The sequence below is a fragment of the Epinephelus moara genome, chromosome 24 (assembly GCF_006386435.1).
Source record: "Epinephelus moara isolate mb chromosome 24, YSFRI_EMoa_1.0, whole genome shotgun sequence".
Taxonomy (NCBI): Eukaryota; Metazoa; Chordata; class Actinopteri; order Perciformes; family Serranidae; genus Epinephelus; species Epinephelus moara.
In genome coordinates, this window is record NC_065529.1 from 44,955,250 (window position 1) to 44,979,118 (window position 23,869).

Below are 23,869 nucleotides of genomic sequence, written 5' to 3' on the forward strand. Positions count from 1 at the left end.
GTAATAGATTCAAGAAAAATAGATGTAAAAGATGAGGTATGTATTAGCTTTTTAAGTTTGTTTGTTTTAAAAAAGATCCTGTATCACAGTATTAAGAAGAAATGGTTTTGTGGCCCAGCCTTTTTTTCTGTTAAGTAGGTTTTTGGATATCCTGCTTCCCCCCCAAAAAATATGACCCCCTTGCTGGAGGTAATGAGAAAAACATATAAACATGCACACAGAGTACACACGATACCACAGGACATCCAACACTGGTATATGAGTTGAACATATTAAAATGATATAAAACAGTTCAACATATCCACCTGGTCTGATGGGCGGGGATGACGGCCAAAACACAAACAGTTACCTTTTGTTTTGGTCTCACATGAAAGATTTCCAGCAGGCAAGTGAGTTGGAGGAATAAAGAATGGATGTTATATGGGATCTGTGACTAAACTTAAATGGGACCTATAATGTTTTTGTCTTATTTTCTGTTTTATATATATATATGTATATATATATATATATATATATATATTTATATATGGTCATCTTCTCCTGCTACTGCAAGTGTTTACATTACATACACTGCTACATGTAGCTACATGCTAACGTCAGGGAAACACGAAATCTTGGTTGATGATGTTGCTAATTTCTCCACAATTTTGGATCATATTCCTGCTGGAACATGTCGGGTTGCAAAGATTTTGGATTAGAAACTTTAATTGGCAAATTCTGACCATAGAAAGAGCCGCTATTCTCCATTATATTTATTCCCCGGCTGCAATTATGGTGCAGAGACACTGTGACATGCTTTTTCAGGACTCAGGCCCCACTCACACCGAGATGCGTCACTACAGGTGTGACCGCTTAAAAAATGCCTCGGCATGGCACATCAGGCAAAACAGAGTGGTACAACTGCAAAGCAGGGGCAATCAAATGTGATGAATGGAAAAAACACAAATCTCTTTTGGTAATCCCTAAAGGTCTGCAAATTTGATTGATGGATTGATAATTGAACTGCTAGTAAAATGGGACATAAGACACATGATAGAAATGCATGCCGAATGTGCCATACCACAGGAAAACATTGCTTTTGCTGACTACCCATTTCTAAGGACTTGTGTTGGTGATCGGTACCTTTAAGAGAGTTCAATTCAATTCAGTTTTATTTATAAAGCCCAATATCACTAATCACAGTTTGCCTCAGAGGGCTTTACAGCATGCGACATTCCTCTGTCCTTGGACCCTCACAGCCGATAATCTATCAGGGGGTGGGGGTGGAAGAGGCTAAAATGGAGCATCTCAGACACTAAAACATGTAAACGTGTTCTAGTTGAAACCTAAAATACAAGTACAAGCTTGAAAATGAGAATGAAAGGTCCCCTTTAAGAATGTGGACAATTCATTCTGTCCATGCCACTGTCAGAATGTAGAAGGCATTACCGCAGTAACAATAATAATGTGCTCCAAATGTTTGGCTGACCCTCCGACCACGACAGAGATGCAGAGATGAAGAGATGAAAATATGTGGATGACAGTGAGATGATGAGAGAAAGTGGGCAGCGAGCGACAAAGAGAGAGCCACGAAGAAAGACGAGACAAACAGAGACATAAATAAAGAAAAGAGCCTTTGTGCTCGGCTACATGTGTTGACTCATGACTCAGACCTGAGCCAGCGATGACCACAGGCTCTGGCTGCCACTCAGACAGCGATAAACCCCTGAAGGACCCTTCTCTGTGGACCAGAGGGAGAGAGGGGGCTTTCACTGTAACTGTTTGAATTGACCGTGTGCCCTGAACGTAAACACTTCCCAGACATTATCATTATCCCTGTGCTGCTGCTGCTGCTGCTGCTGCTGGTGGAGCTGACAGCCTACAGGGATACTGACAGACACATGGGCAGATTAAGAACCATGTGTGTTTTTATCTGCAGCCTTCTATTAGCAGGAGTTACTGTGCACCTTCTCCAGGTGTTTGCAGCCGAGTGTTTTACGATGGGGCAGGACTGGAATGTCCCTCTGCTGCACGCCCCATCATCGACATTATAATCACTTTACAAACACACAAAGGGCAGGAATTTACTGGAGCTGCTACACTCATCACAGACGAGCGATTAGAGAGAGTAGAAACAACAGTAAATTCAGAACAGATTGAGCTTCACATGACGGCACAAATCAGAACAGATTTGTGCCGTCATGTGAAGCTCACAGGGAAAAATATGGAACCAAAACTGGAGGAGTTAAAATATGAGGTACTCTAAGGTTCCTTTGTCTTGTTCTGGCCACATCAGGTAAATCTTTTTAAATGCATGATAACACGATCTTTCAACAGTCTTGGTTAATGTTTAACAAATTCTGTGCTCCATTTCTTTTCTCAGCCTCAGACTCCCAACAAGTCCTCCACACACAAATAAAAAATCCATCATGAATGACACGAAACAAACGTTTTCTGACCCGTCATTTCGGGGGAAGGGGACAGACTCCAGCTTACTGCTTCTGGCTGTACATTATTTGAAATATAGTGGTTCCGAAACTTTTATACTATTGTTCCTAACATTGAAGATTAATAGCATCTTGCAAATAGCTTAAGTAAAAAAAAAAGGTTAGAGGGTGACATTAAACGGGATGTGAACTGGAAACAAGAAAAACTTTAAGATTTTTACCACCTCTCATGGATCGGTTTCTCAACTGAGGTGGAACCCAAAACACATTTCTGTGTTTGCACCTCCTTTGAAGCACACACAAGTTCAGTTGTTTCTTAAGTTCACTCCCACCTGTGAAAGAGAACTAACATAGACAACACAATAATACAAAGATGACACTTAACATGAATCATGTGGTCATAACATGTTTCAAACAGTCATTAAAAACTGTTAAAACAACAACTATTTGTAACCTAGGTGTCTAATGAAAAATCACTTTTAAACCACATTTGGTCCATTTCTGACCTTGACGTCTGGATCTGTCTGTTCCTTTGACACATCATTACATTTGTGAAAGTCAGCCATAAAGCTGGAATAATTCTGACTTTCCAAAGGGCACCATCAACTCAGGTCCTCTCATGTTCCCACAAATAACCTCTTTTGCATTCCTGTCTGCTTCCTTTCTATCTCACCCACCACAGTTTGATCCAGCTCCAGAGTCCAGCTGTGAGCGACCTGTCTGTTAGAACAGTATCATCAGGATGAAGATGAAACAGCCGGGAGCTCTGTGTGGCTTCATTCTGCTGACCCTGACCGTCCTCGCCACCGCCAGGCCGAAAGCAGGTCAGTCTGCCGATACAGTGAGAAAAAAAACATGAAGACAAAAGAAAGACTGTTTTTTATTAGCTTCCTCAACATGGGGACATGTGCCTCCTTCCAATGGAACAGATGAAACTGAGCACACAATATATCTGGCAGTAAGTGGCTTGAGTTGTGAGAACACTGTTTCACGAGGCAACTGAGAGAAAGGGACTTTTCCTTCGTTATTGTGGAGAGAGTCTAGCTGCAGCGCTCCAGGCTCAGGCCTGTCACCTCCGTCAGATCCTTTCTGGTCTCAAGCTTGAGGAGGAAGTTTTAAAATGTGTACACTCACCAGGGACGATCATCAGGATATGATGGTATGTGTTCATTTGTTTGAATAAGCCACACGACCTCCGCCCAAAACACCAAGGTAAACAATACAACCTTAATATTTCGAACTGTAACTTATACAGGTATAAAGTTTAGGTAACACAACGTTAGCAGCAAATAACTTGAAATAAACTTATTGCTAACATGTTCAGGTAGTGTTGATGACAATATGATGTAAGAAAGATGAGGTTGGCATGAGACGTCTGTAAGATAATGGATTTTGGTTACTAACAACACAATTTAAAACCAACAAAATATCATCTGTCATCAGTGTTCTACATTAAATCGAGGTTGGCATTAGACATTGCTCTGGAATTGAATTTTGGTCACCTGACATCACATTGTTAATTAAAAATTATTTCAACATCTAACAATGTCCTGTGCTAGCAGGGAGCTAGCTATGCTAATGTTGTGAGCCAACTAACTTTAATGTTAACTCAAAATTACATTAGTGTTTGCTAACGTTAGCGAGCCATGCTAATGTTGGTAGCAAAATAATGCTTACGTTAGCTGAAATGATGTTAATTTGCTAACAACAGCACAAATAGCTAACGTTAGCAAACCCATTAGGCTCACACAAGTAATTTGCTGCTTAGCGTTATGTTACCTAACTTTTTCCAGTTATAGTTATATCGAAAGTTGAGGCTTTATTGTTTACCTTGGTGTTATTAGTCGAGTGTGAGTGGTTTATTCAAACTAATGAACACATGCTTATATATCCTAATGATCATCCTCTAAACTTGATAACTTGATGATACATTTTTTCATTAACATCAAGCACCACAAGCTAAACATATGTAGCCTAAATGTGAAAACAAATCTAATCAGTCAACTTATATTAGGCCTACTTATACACTGTCATGGACATGATGCTCCGTATTAAATATATGATCAGTAGGCTACTTTATTATTGATAAGCAGGATAAAACAATGCCCTGTGCAGTCTAATACAGTAGTATGTAAGTTTTAGTTATTGATAAGAAAGCAGGATAAATGTGATTTTCCATAATGGGTCCTGGCAATGGAGTTGGGCCTGAGAGTGGAGCTCTGCAGTGGGACCTCTATTGTATTTCGTTCATGTCATCTTCATTTTTAGAACAAAGAAACACATGGCAACAAAAACAACAACAACAACAACAACAACAAAAAGTTAAAAGCATCTTCCTTGGGTGTAGACATTTAATAAAACATCAGCCGACATCACAAGCTGTCAGAAACTTAACTTCTAAGTAGTGAAAGCCTCCATGGTGTGTACTGAGCAGGACTCTTCTCATAAGCAGCTCAGTCATGACTTCACCTAAAGGCACTAATGTTTGGGGACATATCAGACTTGTACATTTCAACATTGTTTACATTGTATCTGCAGCTGAAGGTTGACTTGATAAATATGGCCAGACAATGAGTCTGACATATACAAGATGTTAAAAACCAGCCGCTGCTCGTCAGTTTGAAACTAAAGACAGATTCCACAACAATCCCACATGTCTACTCTTACTGACACCCAGTCTCCTGTACTGTGACTTTCAGTCGAAGCCTTTGTGAAGAAATCCTGGAAGTGCATGAATCAAACAATTCCTTCTCGACTCATAAAGCCACACAGAAAACACAGACTCGCCTCATACCTCATCCATGACTCCTGTGTTTTTGAACCGAGATGATATTACAGCATGGGAGTGTGTTCACAGTGATGTTGAAAAATTAAAGACAAAAACAGGTGCCTGAAGTCATGGAGGAGTGAGTTCAGATGGTAAATAATGTGAAAGTTAGTGAGCAAAGGCCTGAACTGCTGCTTCATTCCAGAGAATTGTAAAACTGAAAACCACACACACATACTTTTGAGGTCACAGACATTTGAAACATTCACACGCAAAAACAATGTCTCTCCCACATTATAGTATTCTGTGTTAAGTAGGTGACACCTTGTTCACAAAGTAAAAGTGTCACACATTAATTATAAAGACACTTCAGCTAAAGTTATTCTGTGTTAACGTATTGTATAAAGTCCCATGAAAAGAGCTGAACCAACAGTGTGTGTTAGTCCCACTCTGTCTGTGGCTCTCAGCTACAAACCCATTGGTTCCCACAAAAGATGTGTGTCTTTAAAAACACAAATATATATTGTCATGTTTAAAAAAGTCTCAGTAATTTCCTAAAACAGCTGCTCACTGTAGTTTTTATCAAACAAACAGGAGAAAATAGTGCTTAGCTGTTAGGGACTATTTTCAGCAGTGGATTAATCCATATTTGGTTCTGTAGTGAGTATTTGTGGCAGCAGGAGAGTGTGTGTGTGAGGCGACATGGTGGTGCAGTGGTTAGAATTGTCGCCTCACAGCAAGACTGTTCCCTGTTCAAAGCCATGGTGGCGGGTCAACCCAGGGTGAGGAGCCCCTCTGTGCAGAGTTTGCATGTTCTCCCTGTGTCAGTGTGGGTTTCCTCCAGGTGCTCCAGCTTCCTCCCAGTCCAAAGACATGCAGGTTAATTGGTGACTCTAAATTGTCCGTAGGTGTGAATGTGAGTGTGAATGGTTGTCTGTCTCTATGTGTCAGCCCTGTGATAGTCTGGCGACTTGTCCAGGGTGTACCCTGTCTCTCACCCAGTGTCAGCTGGGATAGGCTCCTGCCCCCCCGCGACCCTAAACAGGATAAGCAGTTATGGAAAATGAACGAATGAATGAAGGACGGTGTGTGTGTTGTGTTGGCATGAAGCCATAATAGTCTGGCTGTTGCATATAAAACTGGCACTTCCTCTGCACTGTGCAGCCCATAGAGCAGGCGTATTCAAGACTTCCACAGACCAAGCCAGCTACTTCCAGTTTAGGGCTCCGTTCACTTGAATGGGGACAAAACTGTTTAATCCCACTGCTCTTCTAGACCTTCCAACTGTTATCAGAACAAATGGGTTAAATGTGGATAGTGAAATGAGTCATTTTGCAGGGGTTGTGATGCTCAAAAAAATGCACCTACTGATTCAAAGATGTGAACTGAGAATGTTGATGAAAAAGTTGGTCCAGCTGGTGGGCGGTGCTAAGTACTCTAGTTTAAGTGTATCCAACATGGCGGCTGGGTCAAAACTCTTGTTTTACAGCTAAACAGTACACTAAAATATGTTTCTGAAAATATTTGAGGTGAGAAACAGGCAATGCAATGACAGAATCTTGATTCATATTTGATCAGTGCTGCCTAGTTTGACCACAGTTCAAGAGCAGAGACTGACATGATTGACAGCTGCACAGCTCTGACTGGTTGTTTTTGTTCACGTGCAGTAAGGCCATAAGTCGTGCTACACGGCCATAATGTAGGCAGAAGAATTTATTCATTTCCACAGATTATCTGTCTCATTCAATGCTGCGTGAATAGAGTGACAGTTTCTGCACATAAGACAAAAATAATTTTTATAAAGCTCATCAGCTACAGCTTTAAATTAGGCAAAAACAATTATGGGGATCAACTGGTTGAACATCTTAACTGTTTTCTTCAGTTCTTCTTCTTACATTGTATTCTACCTCAGTCTTCTCCTCGATTAGAAACTGAGATGAAAATTAAATTTTTTTCGATTTCATTGCTCTAAATTGAATATTTTTATTCCTTGTGTCAGGTCCGGAGCAGAAATGTAAGTCTGGTCCAGTGGATCTGGTCTTCCTCATCGACAGCTCTCGCAGCGTCAGGCCACACGAGTTTGAGACCATGAGGAAGTTCATGATCGACATCCTTAACACCCTGGACATCGGACTCAATGCCACCAGAGTGGGAGTGGTTCAGTACTCCAGCCAGGTACTGCAGACACACCACATCCAGATCTTCACCCATGTTGTATTCTTTATTTAATCTTTCAACGATGTTGTTCAGTGAAGTCTGATGATGAAGGTGAGGATGATACTTCGTCTCTGCTTTGATGAATATGAAAAGTGGACTTGGATGTAATGTCTCGCTCCTCTTGTCTTCAGGTCCGCAGTGAGTTCTCTCTGAAGACACACGCCAAGCTGGACACCATGGTGAAAGGCATCAATCAGATCATCCCCCTCGCTCAGGGTACCATGACCGGACTCGCCATCAGATATGTGATGAATGCGGCTTTCACGGCGGAGGCCGGTGACAGGCCAAAGGTAGTGAAACACAAGTTACTGGTTTTGGTTCATAGTTTTACTACATTTCTGTCTTTTCATGTATTTATTTTAGACTCTGCATCTGACTGCATATACACTGCCATTTCTAAATCACATTGCATTTAATTTGTTAAACAAAGTGATTAGGTGGAGTGACGTAGAGTTGATGCTGATCTGACATCCTTCAGCAACACACGTTTAGATATGAAGCAAAAAATGTATATTTTAATTTGTCTCAGTTTGTCCTTGTCGTAGTTTTGTGATCCTTTGAAACAGTTTTTCCATGAATGTAACACAACACCATGTCCTCTCTACATTACCTGAGCTCTGATCCTGTTGTCTCTCCTTCAGGTCCCCAACGTCGCCGTGATCGTGACGGACGGGCGTCCTCAGGACCGTGTGGCGGAGGTGGCAGCTGAGGCCAGAGAGAAAGGCATTGAGATTTACGCTGTGGGGGTGGCCAGAGCTGATATGGCATCACTGAGGGCGATGGCATCACCACCTTTTGAAGACCACGTCTTTCTGGTGGAGTCCTTCGACCTCATTCACCAGTTCGGTCTGCAGTTCCAGGACAAGCTCTGTGGTAAGACTGGAAGGAACCCCACTGTCTGTAGAAAATCCAAAGTACACATTATGTGTCATTAACATATTTGCCGAAACCATTTTTTCAATCACGAGAGGATCTTTGAAGACGGTTGGTTTACTGTAAGACAAGTCATTGACGTCAAAATCAAATGAGGTTTCACTCTGACTTGGTTTGGATGAGTTGTATAATTTCAGGTTTTGTTACATTAATTCTTTTCAGAAAGTGCAGTTTTATGTCAGTACAAAATGTGAGATGAGCAAAACATTTTCACAAATTAATTTGACTGGAAATTTTATTGAAACATAAATCCTTACTCTCCCAAGACCATATTCATTACAGATTAAAATACATCTCATAAATTAAATACCTGCCCTAGGAGAGGAGTAATGCTTTATGGATTTGACATCACATTTTTGTAAAATCTGAAGTCTGAAACCAGTAAAGACCTTAATGCCACTGATGGATTACTTTTATTTGAAGCCACCTCAACATAAGACAAGTAAAAACCTGCAGCCATGTCTCTGGAATTTAAATTTCATGCTGTTGGCTTCATCTGGGGCAACACCTGATTCTTTGTCTTTAAAAACACAGTGAATGTCTAGTCTGAATAGAAAAAAATCACCATGCCCATCTAACCACACAGAGCCTAATACTTTTTCATAACAGCATCCATAAATCCTTTAAGCGCAAGATATTTCCCCCTGCTGCTATTAATCTAGACTGATGTCAAAAAAATCTTTGGTTTTCCTCAGTGGGAGATGGAAAGGAAGACCAAAAGCAGACAAAGTTTTAAACAGTGAATGAATACACAAAGAATAAATGAAACAAACACTTAAGGGGCCTCATACAGCAACATTCTCTTAAATGTCTTATACTTCTTCTTAGCTTTTTGTTGAGAGAAAAAATAAAAGAAGTCAACTCGAGATTTGCACCAAGTATTCTTACCCATCCAGATGTGTTCTTACCCAGGTGTGCTGAATGATAAATCCCATTTGATCATAAGAAAACTATTAGCATAGGTAACTCCCTCTCAGCACTTGGTAGATGTGGTGCAAAGAAGTTGATGTTGGTAAAGCCCCTAAAAACGTGGTTTCAAATCAAATCTAATTAAGTACATCTCTAGAACATTAAAGGGAAACCTTCTTACACATTAAAGTGTGTATACAGATGTTAGGTGTGGAGTCAGAGAGAAGTGAGTTTACCAGACCGCTGCAGCCTTCTGCTCATCTCTGCTGCAGGCCAGAGGCTCCAGGATACAGTAGCTGCTGTTAGCATGACACACCTGAATCTCTGACCCAAATGTCAAGTGGAATTGTGGGTAATGTAGGCACCAGGTTTGAGAGGAAAGAAGAATGAGTGGAATAAAAAACAAGCTAGAAGAAACAATCAAAGTCGTACAGAGCTACAACAGAAGTAAAACACCTCACCTTTTTCCCAACTCAGCCTACATCATTCAGTGAGAATGTGTTCATGAAAGACTTGTGTGTTCATGTAGGACCCTTAATACTGATAATGACCCTCCAGCTGATACTTATTTTGGCTACTGAAGTGGATATCATCTCTGCTGTAGGTGTGGATCTGTGTCTGGAGTCGGACCACGGCTGTGAGCACATCTGTGAGAGCTCCCCGGGCTCCTACCACTGCCTCTGTCTGCCTGGATACACTCTGAATGATGACGGGAAAACATGTGCAGGTAACAAAAAAAAGGTCACACACAAGAAATAAAATCAACAATATGGACAATTAGGTTGACACACTCACTGGAAACATGTTTATTCTACATTAGAGGCACGTTTACTTTAACCAGAGGTTTTCAAAGACACCTTAAGACTTTTTTTGCCTGAATTTGTTTGTGTTTTAGCTCCATTAAAAGTATGCCAAATTAGCTATTAGCAGTTCCTGTTTGCAGTGTAGTCTTGAATGTACAGACAGCTATCACTGGTTTACTTTGATACTGAAGAAAACATAAAACTGTGATGATTCTCAGGTAAGTTCTGCAGTCATATGGAGGAAGAACATGCCTCTCTGAGAAGGAGTACGATGTTTGACTCAAATTGTGGCTATTGCATGGTAAGGGTTAATTACCTTGAGTTCCTCCATAAGCTGTGTCTCAGTCACTGCTGACTGTGTTGGTAAGTGGGCCAAACCTCAATAATTACCTTCCTGTTGTTTTCAGAACACAAGCATGTGCCGGCCCCTTTCACCTCACACAGTGTCATTACCTCACGTCTCTCTCGGTCTGAAAACCTCTGTTTAAAAACAGAGTGTTAATTTGGTTAAAAGGCTCAGAGGAACATTCAAAGAGAGGAAGACTTTCAACACTCCTACCAGTATAAATGTCGCCTGACATGAAAGGTTTTATTAATTCACCCAGTGCTTAAGATGCTTGAACGCAAAAGGTGAAATTATTCATTAATCCACAATGAATGAAAATGCAGTTACTCAATAAATAACTGGCATGTGTGTGTTTGTGTGTTTCAGCCATTAATCTGTGTGCTGAGGGGAAACACGACTGTGAACAGATCTGCGTCAGCTCTCCTGGTTCATTCACCTGCGACTGCAACAAAGGATACAAACTGAATGACGACAAGAAGACCTGCTCAAGTTAGTCTCACATACACACAAACACACATGTAGAAAACACATGTAGAAACTATGATACAACACATGTATTTAGTATCATTTCACACAACACACGTGTGATAACATCTGCTGATAGCTCCTGGCTTTACATTAAGAAGTGTGTTTGGCTTGAATTCATGTTCGTTCATGCTGAAATGGATTCTGAGCTTCACAAACTGCTGATTCATGATTTCTCTGCTGATTCATGAAGCTGACTTTGGGTTCGCACCATGTTCCTCCCTTTGTCTCAATAAAAGAAGTCCTCTTACTTAAATAATTTATATTTCAGCACATCCTGGCTTGAGATCCTTCTTTTACAAGAAAATTGTTAAATAAAAACACTAAGATATATGATAAACAAAAAAAACAGCCATACTCGTAAATCATAAATCTTAAATATTTAAAACCTGATTTGCATTCAACCATAACTTTTGTTGTAATTTTGGGCTTTGAAAGACAATGTGTCATGCTGCTCTAACAACATATATCACCTTAAAGACATAGTTCAGATATAAGTGGAACTATATGAATAAGTGATCTGTAGTCAGTGTATTATCTACAGTAGATGGCGGTCAGCACATCCCCAGTTTGGAGAAGCAGGCAGGAGTACCGACACAGAAACTAAGCAATGTGCTCCTGTGGAGTTTTAGCGTTTGCCATATTTAGAATACTTTCATTGCTTTATCTTGGCATCAGACAGTGATTTACGATGGAGAACTGAAGCAGTTACATCACTTTCTAAAAAGCCAGACTTCATTGAGAAAAACAGTGATTTAACATGGCTGAACACAGAAGTTGCTGGTCTACTGATGTCAATTTGTTTGTGTTATTGTGCGACTTTGGCGTTTAAAACAAGTTAGTTCGGATTCACCAAAGTCACACAATAACACAAATAAACTACCTATCGAGGCAGCGGTAGACCAGCAGCTCCTGTGTTCAGCAAGCTAAAAATACTGTTTTTCTCAATGGAGTCTGGAGGCTTTGACAAGCTCAAAGATGGTGAACTGAAGCCATTAACAACTTCCATGTTGGACGTTGCTGCTTACCTCTCCAAGCTGGGGGCGTGCCGACTGGCATCCACTGTAGATAATACATCAACTATGGAAAAGAAACCTGTACAACCCCACTGCAGAAGATCAGAACTATCCCTTTAAGGAGCAGAACTCAACATATTATTGACTGATTTGTTTAAGGTAAGATTTATAGTGAGACAAAGGGAACATTGATGCAATCCCACACATGTTGCTGCTGTTCGCTCTGCTGCTTATGGCCTCGCTGCTTTCCTCCCCTCAGTGATCGACTACTGTTCGTTTGGGAACCACAGTTGTGATCATGAGTGTGTGAGTGTGCTCAATGGCTATCACTGCCGCTGTAACGAGGGCTACAGGCTGCTGGACGACGGCAAGACCTGCCAGGGTGAGTAACACACATGTGAGACACAACTCATGGTCATTGTTGATGACACAGATAAAAACACACAGTGTTGTCTGCCGCTGGTGTAACGGAGGTGAGGATCAGATTTTATACAGTAAAACCTGCCTGACAGAGCCGCTTACACACATGCATGATTTCAGTGGAAACACATAACCCTCCACAAACTGAAGTACCGGCTACTGGCTCATTTTAAGAGTGAGTATGTGTGTAAATAAATGCACAGAAACACACACACACTTTAACTGAATGTGTGTGTGTTATTTAGCTATTGACCTGTGTGCTGAGGGGAAACATGACTGTGAACAAATCTGCGTCAGCNTCAGTGGAAACACATAACCCTCCACAAACTGAAATACCGGCTACTGGCTCATTTTAAGAGTGAGTATGTGTGTAAATAAATGCACAGAAACACACACACTTTAACTTAATGTGTGTGTGTTATTTAGCCATTGACCTGTGTGCTGAGGGGAAACATGACTGTGAACAAATCTGCGTCAGCGCGCCGGGCGTCTTCACCTGCGACTGCAACAAAGGATACACACTCAATGAAGACAAGAAGACCTGCGCACGTTAGTCAGGCCCTCGTGCACACGCACACACACAGCTGTACACACACCAACAGTAACAAACACAGTTACAATGAAGAGAAACTCCTGTTTGTGCATCTATCCTGCAGCAGGAGTGAGGCCTGTTCTGTCTCCATTTGTAATGTCAGTAACAACACAAAACAGTTTCTGCCTCAAAGCTTCTTAAATGTGAAGACTTGCTGCTTATGTTTCATGTCGTAATATGTTAAATCTTTTCAGATCTTTGGACTGTTGTTCAGGGGTAAATAAGCAGTTTTAATATACACCACTTTAGACAACTACTTAATAATGAACAGATTATTTAAGCTGTAGAATATTTTGTTTGTGTAGCTGCAACACATAACTGTCTTTCTCTGGGTGATCAGTAGCATATTTCTTCTTCTTGTACTTTCTAATAAATACATGATCCTCTAGCTAAACCTGAACTTGTGCTTGAAGACATGTAAAACAATATACACACAGAAAAATGTTCCACTGTTCCATTAATGACAAAGTGGAAATAACTTTGTGTGTGTGTGTGTGTGTGTGTGTGTGTGTGTGTGTGTGTGTGTGTGTGTTATTCAGCCATTGACCTGTGTGCCGAGGGAAAGCATGATTGTGAGCAGATCTGTATCAGTGCTCCTGGCGTCTTCACCTGTGACTGCAACAAAGGATTCAAACTCAACAAAGACAAGAAGACCTGCACAAGTCAGTGAATCTCACACAAAAACATTTACTAATATCATGGGTTTTTACATCAGCTCATCTTATGTGAGATCTCACTCTTTTATCCCTGACTTAAAGATTTACCTCAGCTTCAGTTTGTTGTCAAGAATCAACCTGGACCCTGTTTTCCTATGTTTTAGCATCTAAGTGACTAATGGAGACAACACTTTTTGAAACTGACCCAGTATTGAGAGAGAGCGCTGCAGCTGGCCGCGGCCAAACAGGCTGCAATGTAACCACTCTGGCCATTTGTGCGTCATCAACGAACATCCACTAAAAGTGGTTGGTTTCATCACTGACAGGCTCAGATAATTATTCTAAGTGTCTGACAACATTATGGAAAGGATCCCTACAGAGACAGACCTTTTCGTTAAAGAGTAAGATCCTTACTCAGCCCCAAAATCGCCATCACCAAACCCACCAGATTCCATTTAGCGTGTATAGAGGCAGCTTATTTTCACACCAAACTGGTTGAACTGAGGATTTATTTCAACCAAACCAGAGTTGGTGATTGTTGGAGGAGTGCAAAAGCGAACAAAGATGGTTATTGTTAGTTTTATTTTGTTTTTGTGCACTCTGAATGAAGTTTGCTTTAAGATGATAAAATGACTCTTGTCTTAGTCTGGTGTGTTTGGTGATGGTGATTTAGGGGCTGTTCCTGGTTATACAAAAAGAATCTAATAAATGTCTGTCTTTGTAGAAATCCTCTCCATAATGTCAGTTACTTAGAATAATAATCTGAGCCTGTCAGTGACAAAAACAAGCATTTATAGTGGCCTTACATAGACAGTACACAAATGAACTTATCTCATGTGTTAAGTAAAGATTAAATAAAAATGGCAATGATAAAGTACCAAATTGTTAAAAGTATGTATTTGTACAGGTGTAATTTATATGTAATCTGTGTGTATTTGCAGACATGAACCTGTGTAACACAGTGGAGCACGGCTGTGAGCACCAGTGTGTGAGCACTCCAGGATCTTACTACTGCATCTGTCCTGAAGGACAACTGCTGCAGGAGGACGGAAAGAGCTGCGGCAGTAAGTCTACTCTGATAATAATCCGTATCATATAAAATCATCTGACCTGGCTGAGCAAACACGGAGGTACTGACTGTTGACAAGACTGTTGACCACTGTGCGCAATAATGGACAGGTTCACTGTTTCCCAAAGCAGACCTCATTATAACACTTATCACTCAGAGTCATGAAACACAACTTCATAGAATAATGGAGCAACTCACCACTGTGCTGCAGTCAGGGGGCTGCAGGGGCATGAAGACCCTGCAGGTCCTGCAGGACCCGAAGAAGCGTTGCAGGTGAAGTATTTAGGTGGAGCAGAACCTCTGAATCCCATCACATTTGTCTTCGATCACTCAGATGAGCTCTGCAAAGGAGAAAAACATCAAGAGCTGAGATTAGGATTAGAATAGGAGAAGGAGGGTTATTTCTCTGGAGATGAGAAATATCTGTGTGAAAATAAACCCAATCCCATGCTGATGTTAAAAGCAGCTCAGTTATGTCTGGCAGGACCTGGCTGGACAAAGATGGGATCTTCTTTTGAGTTTTCTTTTCCTCTGGGGAGACTGAGCCTGCCAGTATCCTCTATTTGAAGATTTGTGGCCGTGCAGACGGTCTCATTCATCATCCATCCAAGATTTATACTTGGAGACAACTGCTCCAACTGCTCCAGATAACTGCAACACATCCTCTGTCACCACGGCAACTCTCATAGTAACCAGAGAACCTGTGAGCGAAATATAATTTCTGTCTTATTTTGTTATGTCTGAAAATTTGAATAATACAGATCTATCAGTCAGCTGATATTTTATACTGAGGACATATCGTTCATTTTCCAAAGAGAAAGCAGCAGTAATGGAAAAATAAGGCTGAGACAAAATAGTCTGTTCTTTTTTTCTCAACAAATCGTCACACAGGGTTCCCACACATTTTTACCACTTAATACTTGTTACCATGACTTTATTTAAGTACTGTCGTTTAGAGTAGGTCGGCCTATCTAGTGATACAGCCATCCATTATTGAACATGCACTTCCAAGGCATTTGCAGATGACTTTCCTCGCTCATTAGACAGGGTACATAAGGGTACTTCACAAAACGTCAAGGCTGCGCCCCTCTTTGGGGGATACAGAACCAAGAGCCTAAAGATGTCAATGCACTTTGACATGTGTTTAGATTATAATTTTGACAAGTTTGTATGCATGTCTTTCTTGTTAAGTAAATGTTTGTTTTATGGACATGTCTGATTATTGTCTTGCAACCTTGTCTGAACCTGAGTGTACGTGATAACTTAATAAATTAAAACTGATTGCCCTCATGTCATGCAGAGCAGCACTAGATTTTAAAATAGAAATACAAGAAACATACTTCACATAACATTATACATGATTTGGTATTTTTTAATTATGTTTTTAACAACAGACAAACTGTATGCTCAAAACATTTCCAAAACATTTTGTTAATTTCAAACCATTGCCAGATCTGGAAGACTGTTTTTCCAATTTCATACATTTTCGAGGAATTTCATGACCATGGGAATCCTGTATTTGTGTTACCAACATAGTTTTGGACTGAATGACTGACTTCCTCAAATGCACATATTAAGACTACAGCTAATTAATTTTTCAGGCTAAACTGAAATCTGATACTGAAGATCTGACAGTTTAATAACAGCATGTGCAAAACTAGAATTTTCTTTATAATGAACACTTACAGTAACATAAACACATTTGATGTGAATCCTGTACATTTTGTTGTTAAAGCATTTAGAGTTAGATATGTACAGAGAAGCTGACAAATATGCATGTGTCTATATTACTGTACCTCAAATCATTTTGCTATTTCTGTGCAATAGAAAAAATACTTGTGGTGAATTTTAAAAAAGCAAACTTATGACTGTGTATATTGTCAGTATCTATCCTCCGTCTCTCTCTCTCCTTCAGCCTGTAAGTCAGCCAACATCGACCTGGTGCTTCTGATTGACGGCTCCAAGAGTGTCCGCCCCCAAAACTTTGAGCTGGTCAAAAAGTTTGTAAACCAGGTGGGACATGGTGTCATATAACAACTACAGTATTTTGATGTCATTGTGTATTGCACTTTACAAAAATAACAACGACAAAAGAACGGAATATAATTTAACACATTCAAATCTAGTTATTTATCTGCAAGAATAATTATTTCCTACACAGAGCAGATGTTTGTTTACAGCTAACAGCTGATTGGTTGTGTCGGCAAGCTGCTCCCGGGGCAGACAGAGAACTGGTATCACTTAACAGGTATCAAAATAAGGTAATCCAATTGTGTAACAAACAATTGGTCAACAAAAGCTCAAATATTCATCATACTGTCCTGTATGAGCACCGCCATATGATCACACCTTTAGCTTTGTCAACACTGCTGCCAGTGTGAGCCACCTCCACCTTTGCTTGTGACGTCTGAGGTGACTGCCATGTGTAATCCAGACCCAGACTACGAATGTCGTATATTGCAAATAAAAAAATATCTGTGGATTCGCCATGTGATTCAGATCCACTCCAAAATTTAATGACTTCTTCGTTGACCAATACTTAATTTTCACCAAGTTTCATGAAAATCTGGTCAGTAGTTTTTCTGTAATCCTGCTGACAAACTGACAAACAAATGCACAAACCGAGCTGAAAACAATCTCCTTTGGCCGAGGTAAACATGGAGGTACACTGATCAAGTATCTGTGCCTTGTGCCCCCAGGTTGTGGACTCTCTGGATGTGTCTGCACATGGCACCAGAGTCGGTCTGGTTCAGTACTCCAGCCGGGTCCGGACAGAGTTCCCTCTCAACATGTACCACACTGCTGACGAGATCAAAGCTGCAGTCATGAAGGTAAAGTTGTTGCTTTTCTCTGTTTTCACCTGCAAGTGATCTTCAGTTTTATGTTCTACTATCAGATGCATCACCAGCTACCGGTGTTCAGAAAGTATTAACAAGTATTTCTGAAATGAAATCAATCAATTATTTTGGTACAAACATACTACAGGCTTTTATTTCATGGGCGTCCAGCAGGAACAGCTTCTTTGTCCTTTTCTAGTGTGAGCCCATAAGAAATGCAGACACTTGGGACTTGAACTGCTGTTTTGGCCTTGTCTAGGTTGACTACATGGAGAAAGGCACTATGACAGGTCTGGCCCTGAAACACATGCTGGAGAACAGCTTCTCAGAGGCGGAGGGCGCTCGTCCTTCCAGCCGCAACATCCCTCGAATTGGACTGGTCTTCACAGACGGACGCTCACAGGACGACATCACAGAGTACGCCAAGAAGGCCAAAGAAGCTGGTAAGGCTCAACTGGTGTGAGGGTCGAACCAGCACTACATTTTGTATTTTTAGGGTAATACTCTGAGTCCGGTCCCTGCAGAAGTACGTTCGTGACGTGTATGTTTATGTGCATGTACGCAGGTATCACCATGTACGCCGTGGGTGTTGGAAAAGCTGTGGAGGATGAGCTTCGTGAAATTGCATCTGAGCCTGTGGAGAAACATTTCTATTACACCACCGACTTCACGGCCATCAGCACCATCGCTGAGAACCTCAAACTGAACGTCTGCCCAGGTACAAGATACTACGCCTGACTTAAGTCCTGTTCGCACAGGACTGGTGTTACCAGGGGACCTCGTGTGATTTAAAAATGACCCCCCACCACTGAGTTTCATGTGGCACATTTCCACAGGATAAGCAAAGTCTGTATTTTACTGTATTTACTGAAACACTGTCTCTAGACAGGGACATTCAAGTTTTCACGTTGGCAACTGTAGTCAGAAGACCAGCTGCCATGAGCAGTGTAGGAAAAACACTTTTTTTTTTTTAATGTGAAACATTTGTTTTGGAGAGGAGGAGGCCTCAGCAGGGAATTCAGCTCTTGGTAAAAAACCCTGAGCGTCTGTTTTTTAAGTTCTCAGAGAACAAAGGTGAGCAGGTGTTGGGGACGGGGCCCGTCCCAAGCGCCAAACAGCATCAAACAAACACTGATTTGTAACATTTAACTGCTTTATTCAGTGTTTTATCCGTTTCAATCATCTGGTCTGTTTGTTTTGGAGAGGAAGAGACCTCTGTGGACAATTTGGCTACCGATGAAAAAAACTTCCTGAACAATGAACAATGAAGGAATTCTAACCAGAGGAAGTTTCAGCTAGTTGCAGTGCTCACCATGAAGTCCCCCTAAATCCTACACACTGCTCCTTTAACCACTTTTTTTAGTGGGGTAAAAAGGCAGAACCGAATGTGACACAAATTGTCACATCTCATCTAATCTCATCTCTTTTGAGATTTCGCTCTTTGGATGGGTTTAAGCTTGCTCTTTCTGGCAATGGGTCTCCACACTGTGTCGCTAAATGAACCTCTTCCACCCAAAGGGCTGTCAAAACTGTCATTTACAGTTGCCAACATCAGCCTCCACCATTTCCGACCAGGGAAGAGGCAGAAAAGAGGCCCGCAGAAAACAAAAAACCTAAATAAGACCCCAAATCACCCAGATGCAGATTCACACAGGACGAATATCATCCCATAACCTGTGTTTGGAGAAATATAGGAGGTAATTTGCAGCAGAAATATTATTCGGCAAATTACAGACATGGCAGATGGTACAGGATTAAAATCTCAGACAACCTTTACAATTATTACAAATGACCAGAGGTCACCAGGTAATACTAGTCCTGTGTGAATAGGGCTTTAAACGAGCAATATAAACGAGGAAACATACAACACTCCTAAATATTCCACTGCTTAACAGGGATGGAAATCTTAGTGACTGCTGTTTAATATTTAAAAGCACCCAAATGGTCACTGATCATTGTCTTAATGTCTGTGTACAGTTGATTGAAAAATCAGTTGTAAAGTAACAACCTTTACTTCACTACAGATTAACAAACTGTATGTTGTATGGTGGCTGAAATTGCTTTGCATTAAAAAAAATATATATTATGGGTTATAAAATAAATGATTAATTGAAGAGGTTCGGTGCATAAAATGGCAGAAATATAACCATAATGCAGCACACTGTACAGGCCCATGATACAACCTACAGGGGGAATGTCTACTTTCAACTCTTTTGTCACATTGTACTTTTTAATTTGCTTTATTTCAGTATCATAAACATTATTGTGAAAAAATATTAATTGTAATATTTTCAAAAGACTTTGTTCAACATAAGGAAAATGTAAAAGATGAGACTCACATGTGAAACCTGTCAGCAGGTCACTGTGATGTCTTGTTCTCTGGCTCCATCTGCTGACAGAAGTAGAAAATGCACAGCAGTGTGAAGCAATTACAAAACATAATACCAAAAATATGATAATATTACTTTATTAAACAAAGAGGCCTGTGATTTAGAGTTTTAATTTGTTGTTTCATAAGGGCAATCTAAACTGCAACATGCTTTATGAGCCTATCATATGTTTTTCCTGTAAGTAACAAAAGACAAATGTGTTGAGGTGAAAGTATGAAGTGTCACAAAGAGATGAAGTAAAACTGTTTGTCTGTGACGTTATTTCTTTGCAGAGGAGAGTCAGGGGGAGATCGAGGTGAAGGATCCGTGTGCCTGTGAGAGTCTGGTGGAGTTCCAGCAGGCCACCATGAGCAGCCTGGAGCAGCTCACACAGAAACATATCCTTTAAAAAAAATGTCTTCATCCAAACACAAGAAACCAAAACAAAATTAAATAAATATTGTGTAGAAGCCTCTGTGACAGGGGAAGAAGACTCACTTACTCATTGTGATCTGCAATAAGAAAAGTCCCCACAAGACACCAGAGTAAATACACCAAATTTGGTTGGTATTCTTCTGTGTGTTCATCGGTATGAGGATCCTGCAGAATTACAGTCATGGATTCAGTGGTAATATAAAAATGATTTAAAGGCAAAGATAATGGATGTTACAGATGTGAAACTGCGGCTTTAGTTACGGCTGTCTTTTGACTGATTTAGACTTGAGTCTGTAGAGCGAGGTCCGTTAGCAAACCCACATATCTTACATCATGCACATTTGGTTTTTGCACCTTGTTAGTCTTTATTGTTTATATTTTGATTTATTTGCACTCTTTGCTACTTTGTACTGCAACGGATGCACAACAATTTGTTTGTATAAACAGATCTTTTTAGTTCCAAATTTTTCCCACAACTGTTCCAAGTCCCACAGTGCGACATAAAAATCAGGTAAAACTAAATAAAGAAACTAAACTAAGGAATAACGCTGCTGATATTCTGCAATGATCGATTTCTCCTTCGTATTTACAACAGAATGATGCTTACAAAAGAAGGGAAAGGTATCTGCTGACTACAATTGGTTGTTCGTTCTCACATGACATGCGGTGCACACTGATGCCTTCCAACAGTTTAACTTTGTGTATCTCACAACATAACCGTTGCACTCTGGAAAATAGGCACTTGGAAATGTTTGCACACTGGGACAGAATTGCTCTCACTTTGAGCGCGCCTACCATGCGTCCACTTTGACAACAATAGATTTGAGGACAAAAAGAAAAAAACAAAACAAAACATAGCATGTAAACGGTGCTAGATGTGGTCTACCAAAAATTACCTGAAAGCATCTTTTTTTCAAAAACAAAAACAGATGTCTTAATTTCCAATAAATATTTGTTCATGCATGTATTTATGAGCAGACTCACAGTGAATACCTTTATATCATTATCATTCCTTAATCACCTGTCTACTGTCTGGGATGACTGCTCGTCTGGAGCAGCTGGAGAACCAACTTCTCTCCAGGAAGTGATCTAATCATCATCACAGTGAGCTAACGGGACGCCACAGAGGGAGAATAACAGAGTGAGGAAGAGGAGGGAGCATCAGAAACCTTCCAAATCAATGGACAAAACCAAAGTGTCTTTTCACAAAGCCTTTGTAGCTTTCAGACGGTCTGTTCCTTGTCATGCTCATGAGGACGACATTTATCTGAAAGCTTGTGACAGAATCATAATTCTGGTGTAGATGTAAAAGACCCAACTGTACACTTTTTGTCTTTTAAAAAAAAAGAAAAGAAAAAACTACAGAAACTTTCCCACACGTCACCAAGAGAACCAGCTGTTAAGATGAAAAACATGCTTTCATAAAACAGATGGATATTACATTTCCAAGATTCCCAGAACATCTGTGTTTTCAGTGTACCTACATTAAGGATGAATTCAAGACTGTTTAACATTTGTTACTGATAGTCATCATGTAACACATGTTATAACAGTCGCACACACACACACACACACACACACACACACACACACACACACACACACACACACACACACACGGGTTTGTAGGCTATCTTTGTAAACTAGATGTAATCAGTGTACTGTAGATATTAGATGGAAGCACAAAATATTATTCAGTGAAAAATGTTCATCACACAGACTGTGTCATTCATACACACACACACACACACACACACACACACACCCTCCGTCTGTCAGTGCCCTGTTTATACTTGATCTGTTTTGTACGGTTTGTTAAGTTTTATTATGATGTATTTATAGCAGATTGTTTTTTTCTACCACAGTAGAATAGCAAATTTAAATTAAAAAAGGAGTTATAAAAATGAAGTGTTGTTACCACTCCCAATTTCAAATTGGCTCGAGTCATTTTCATACAAAGTCATTACTTGTTCGATCACAGGTCCGACAGTTTCAAAGAGAAAAGCGGTTTGAATTTAAAACAAAAAGGGATGTTATAAAGTCTGAAGTGTCGTTCATAAAGCTGTGGTCTGAGAAAATGTGATGAACCAATTGTGACAGGACTCAGTATTTTTGTAGTCAGAACAAATATGGTCTTACCTTTTAAAAATCAAATTCATTCTCTACTGTGCACTTTCTAAATTTTGTCTTACAGTGCCCTTAACATGTCTGAGTATTGGAAATAAAAAAGTGTTTGATATTTTTCTCTTTGCCCTAAAGTGGTCCATCACATCATCAGCAGTGTCTGAGCAGTCTGTTATAATCCAGTCACATTAGACTAACAGGGAGGCCTCACAGGGCGCTGTATGTAAATTAACTTTGGTAGATCATCTCACTCTTGTAGTTTTGTATAAAAATATACCCTTTTATATTTGAATGTCTCTATGTTTTTGTATATTTTCCAATAGCTTTACCTTTTTTTACTTTTCTGATGGATCCCTGTATTACAGCACAGAAGGCAATAAAAGAGTGAACTTTTCACTTTTGAGTAACGTGTTTTATATTTCCAGTTTCTGTTTTTACTTCAGAATTTGGTGTCTTATTAAGAAAATGTGTTCGTAGACATGTTGTTTCTCTTTCTGTGACATTTTGCAGGTGAACAAGAACTCTCAGGTTGAAAAACAGCATCTTAACATCAGTATTTAGTTCAGTGGAGATGAAGATTATACAAATACTACAGCAAACGACAGAAAATATTAAAGGAAAAAAATCAAAAGAGCATGAGAAGCAGGTTCTGTTTTGTTAGAGCAGAGATGTCCTGCTGTCAAACTGATTTGAATTGCTTTACTCATGTCACTGTATGTCAATGAAATGTTGCTCAGTGTGCTCTGCAGCTGTAACATGAAAGACTAAATAACTGAACAGAAGGTAACACTTGATTTACAGGTCTGTGACGGTTTAATAATTTCAAGTTTCCTGTAAAGAACTATTTAACTTGAAAATGTTCCTAAATGAAAAGCTCCATTTAATCCCACATAAATATTTATTAATTATTCATTCATTCCCTACTGGAAACCTTTTCTACAAATGTTGAGCTGTATGTTTGCCTGCAGACAATATCTGCTGTGCACTGATAGGGTTGGGTACTGTTCACATTTGAAGCAACACTGTTATCTGGAATTCAGTACCTGTACCTGGTGGTACCTTTTTTTCAGTTTTTCAGTCTCTTAGTCATAAGAAAAAGTATAATTTTTGAACATAGTCTCACTCTCTCTTTTTCTCCCTGTACTCCTCTGCTCCACCAGTCACATGTAGAGCTGAGTCTCTGTCTGTCTGTGTGTGTGTGTGTGTGTGTGTGTGTGTGTGTGTGTGTGTGTGTGTGTGTGTTTGCTTGTTTTTCTCCTTCTTTATTAAGACCTCTTTGACAAATATGTGGAATAAATAAGTAATTTTAAAAAAGTATATCACAAACAGCATTGATACTAGATTATTTCTAAAACTAAACAAAAGAAAAATGACCAGACGCCAAACTATCGCTGCAGATCGCTGCTGCAGAAATAGTTTCTGCTC

At 40.1% G+C, this 23,869-nt stretch overlaps 2 protein-coding genes and 1 long non-coding RNA gene across 4 annotated transcripts in view; 1 reads left to right on the plus strand and 2 right to left on the minus strand.

Moving 5' to 3' along the window:
• Window positions 1–2,712, minus strand: part of rbpjl (recombination signal binding protein for immunoglobulin kappa J region-like) — a 50,541-nt gene extending 47,829 nt beyond the window's left edge. Inside the window, exon 1 of the mRNA XM_050037565.1 lies at window positions 2,648–2,712. The gene's annotated coding sequence lies outside the window, so the exon portion shown is untranslated. The remainder of the gene's footprint in view (window positions 1–2,647) is intronic.
• matn4 (matrilin 4) overlaps window positions 1–22,837 on the plus strand; it is a 39,908-nt gene extending 17,071 nt beyond the window's left edge. Inside the window, exons 2-17 of one of the 2 annotated variants that reach the window (XM_050037563.1) lie at window positions 3,109–3,250; window positions 7,193–7,368; window positions 7,542–7,700; window positions 8,052–8,283; window positions 9,857–9,979; window positions 10,768–10,890; window positions 12,202–12,324; window positions 12,789–12,911; window positions 13,494–13,616; window positions 14,552–14,674; window positions 16,595–16,692; window positions 17,379–17,510; window positions 17,776–17,959; window positions 18,082–18,234; window positions 20,179–20,281; window positions 21,348–22,837. In XM_050037563.1, coding sequence (XP_049893520.1) covers window positions 3,169–3,250; window positions 7,193–7,368; window positions 7,542–7,700; window positions 8,052–8,283; window positions 9,857–9,979; window positions 10,768–10,890; window positions 12,202–12,324; window positions 12,789–12,911; window positions 13,494–13,616; window positions 14,552–14,674; window positions 16,595–16,692; window positions 17,379–17,510; window positions 17,776–17,959; window positions 18,082–18,234; window positions 20,179–20,281; window positions 21,348–21,408 — 2,118 coding nt within the window. In that variant the 5' untranslated portion in view covers window positions 3,109–3,168 and the 3' untranslated portion in view covers window positions 21,409–22,837. The remainder of the gene's footprint in view (window positions 1–3,108; window positions 3,251–7,192; window positions 7,369–7,541; window positions 7,701–8,051; window positions 8,284–9,856; window positions 9,980–10,767; window positions 10,891–12,201; window positions 12,325–12,788; window positions 12,912–13,493; window positions 13,617–14,551; window positions 14,675–16,594; window positions 16,693–17,378; window positions 17,511–17,775; window positions 17,960–18,081; window positions 18,235–20,178; window positions 20,282–21,347) is intronic. The other variant, XM_050037564.1, reaches the window with a different exon arrangement.
• LOC126385715 (uncharacterized) lies at window positions 8,204–9,845 on the minus strand. The gene is made up of 3 exons (XR_007569438.1): window positions 9,714–9,845; window positions 9,489–9,576; window positions 8,204–8,308 (listed from the first exon to the last, which is right to left on the minus strand). It is a non-coding gene; the product is annotated as an uncharacterized LOC126385715 (long non-coding RNA).
• Window positions 22,838–23,869: the final 1,032 nt, after the last annotated feature.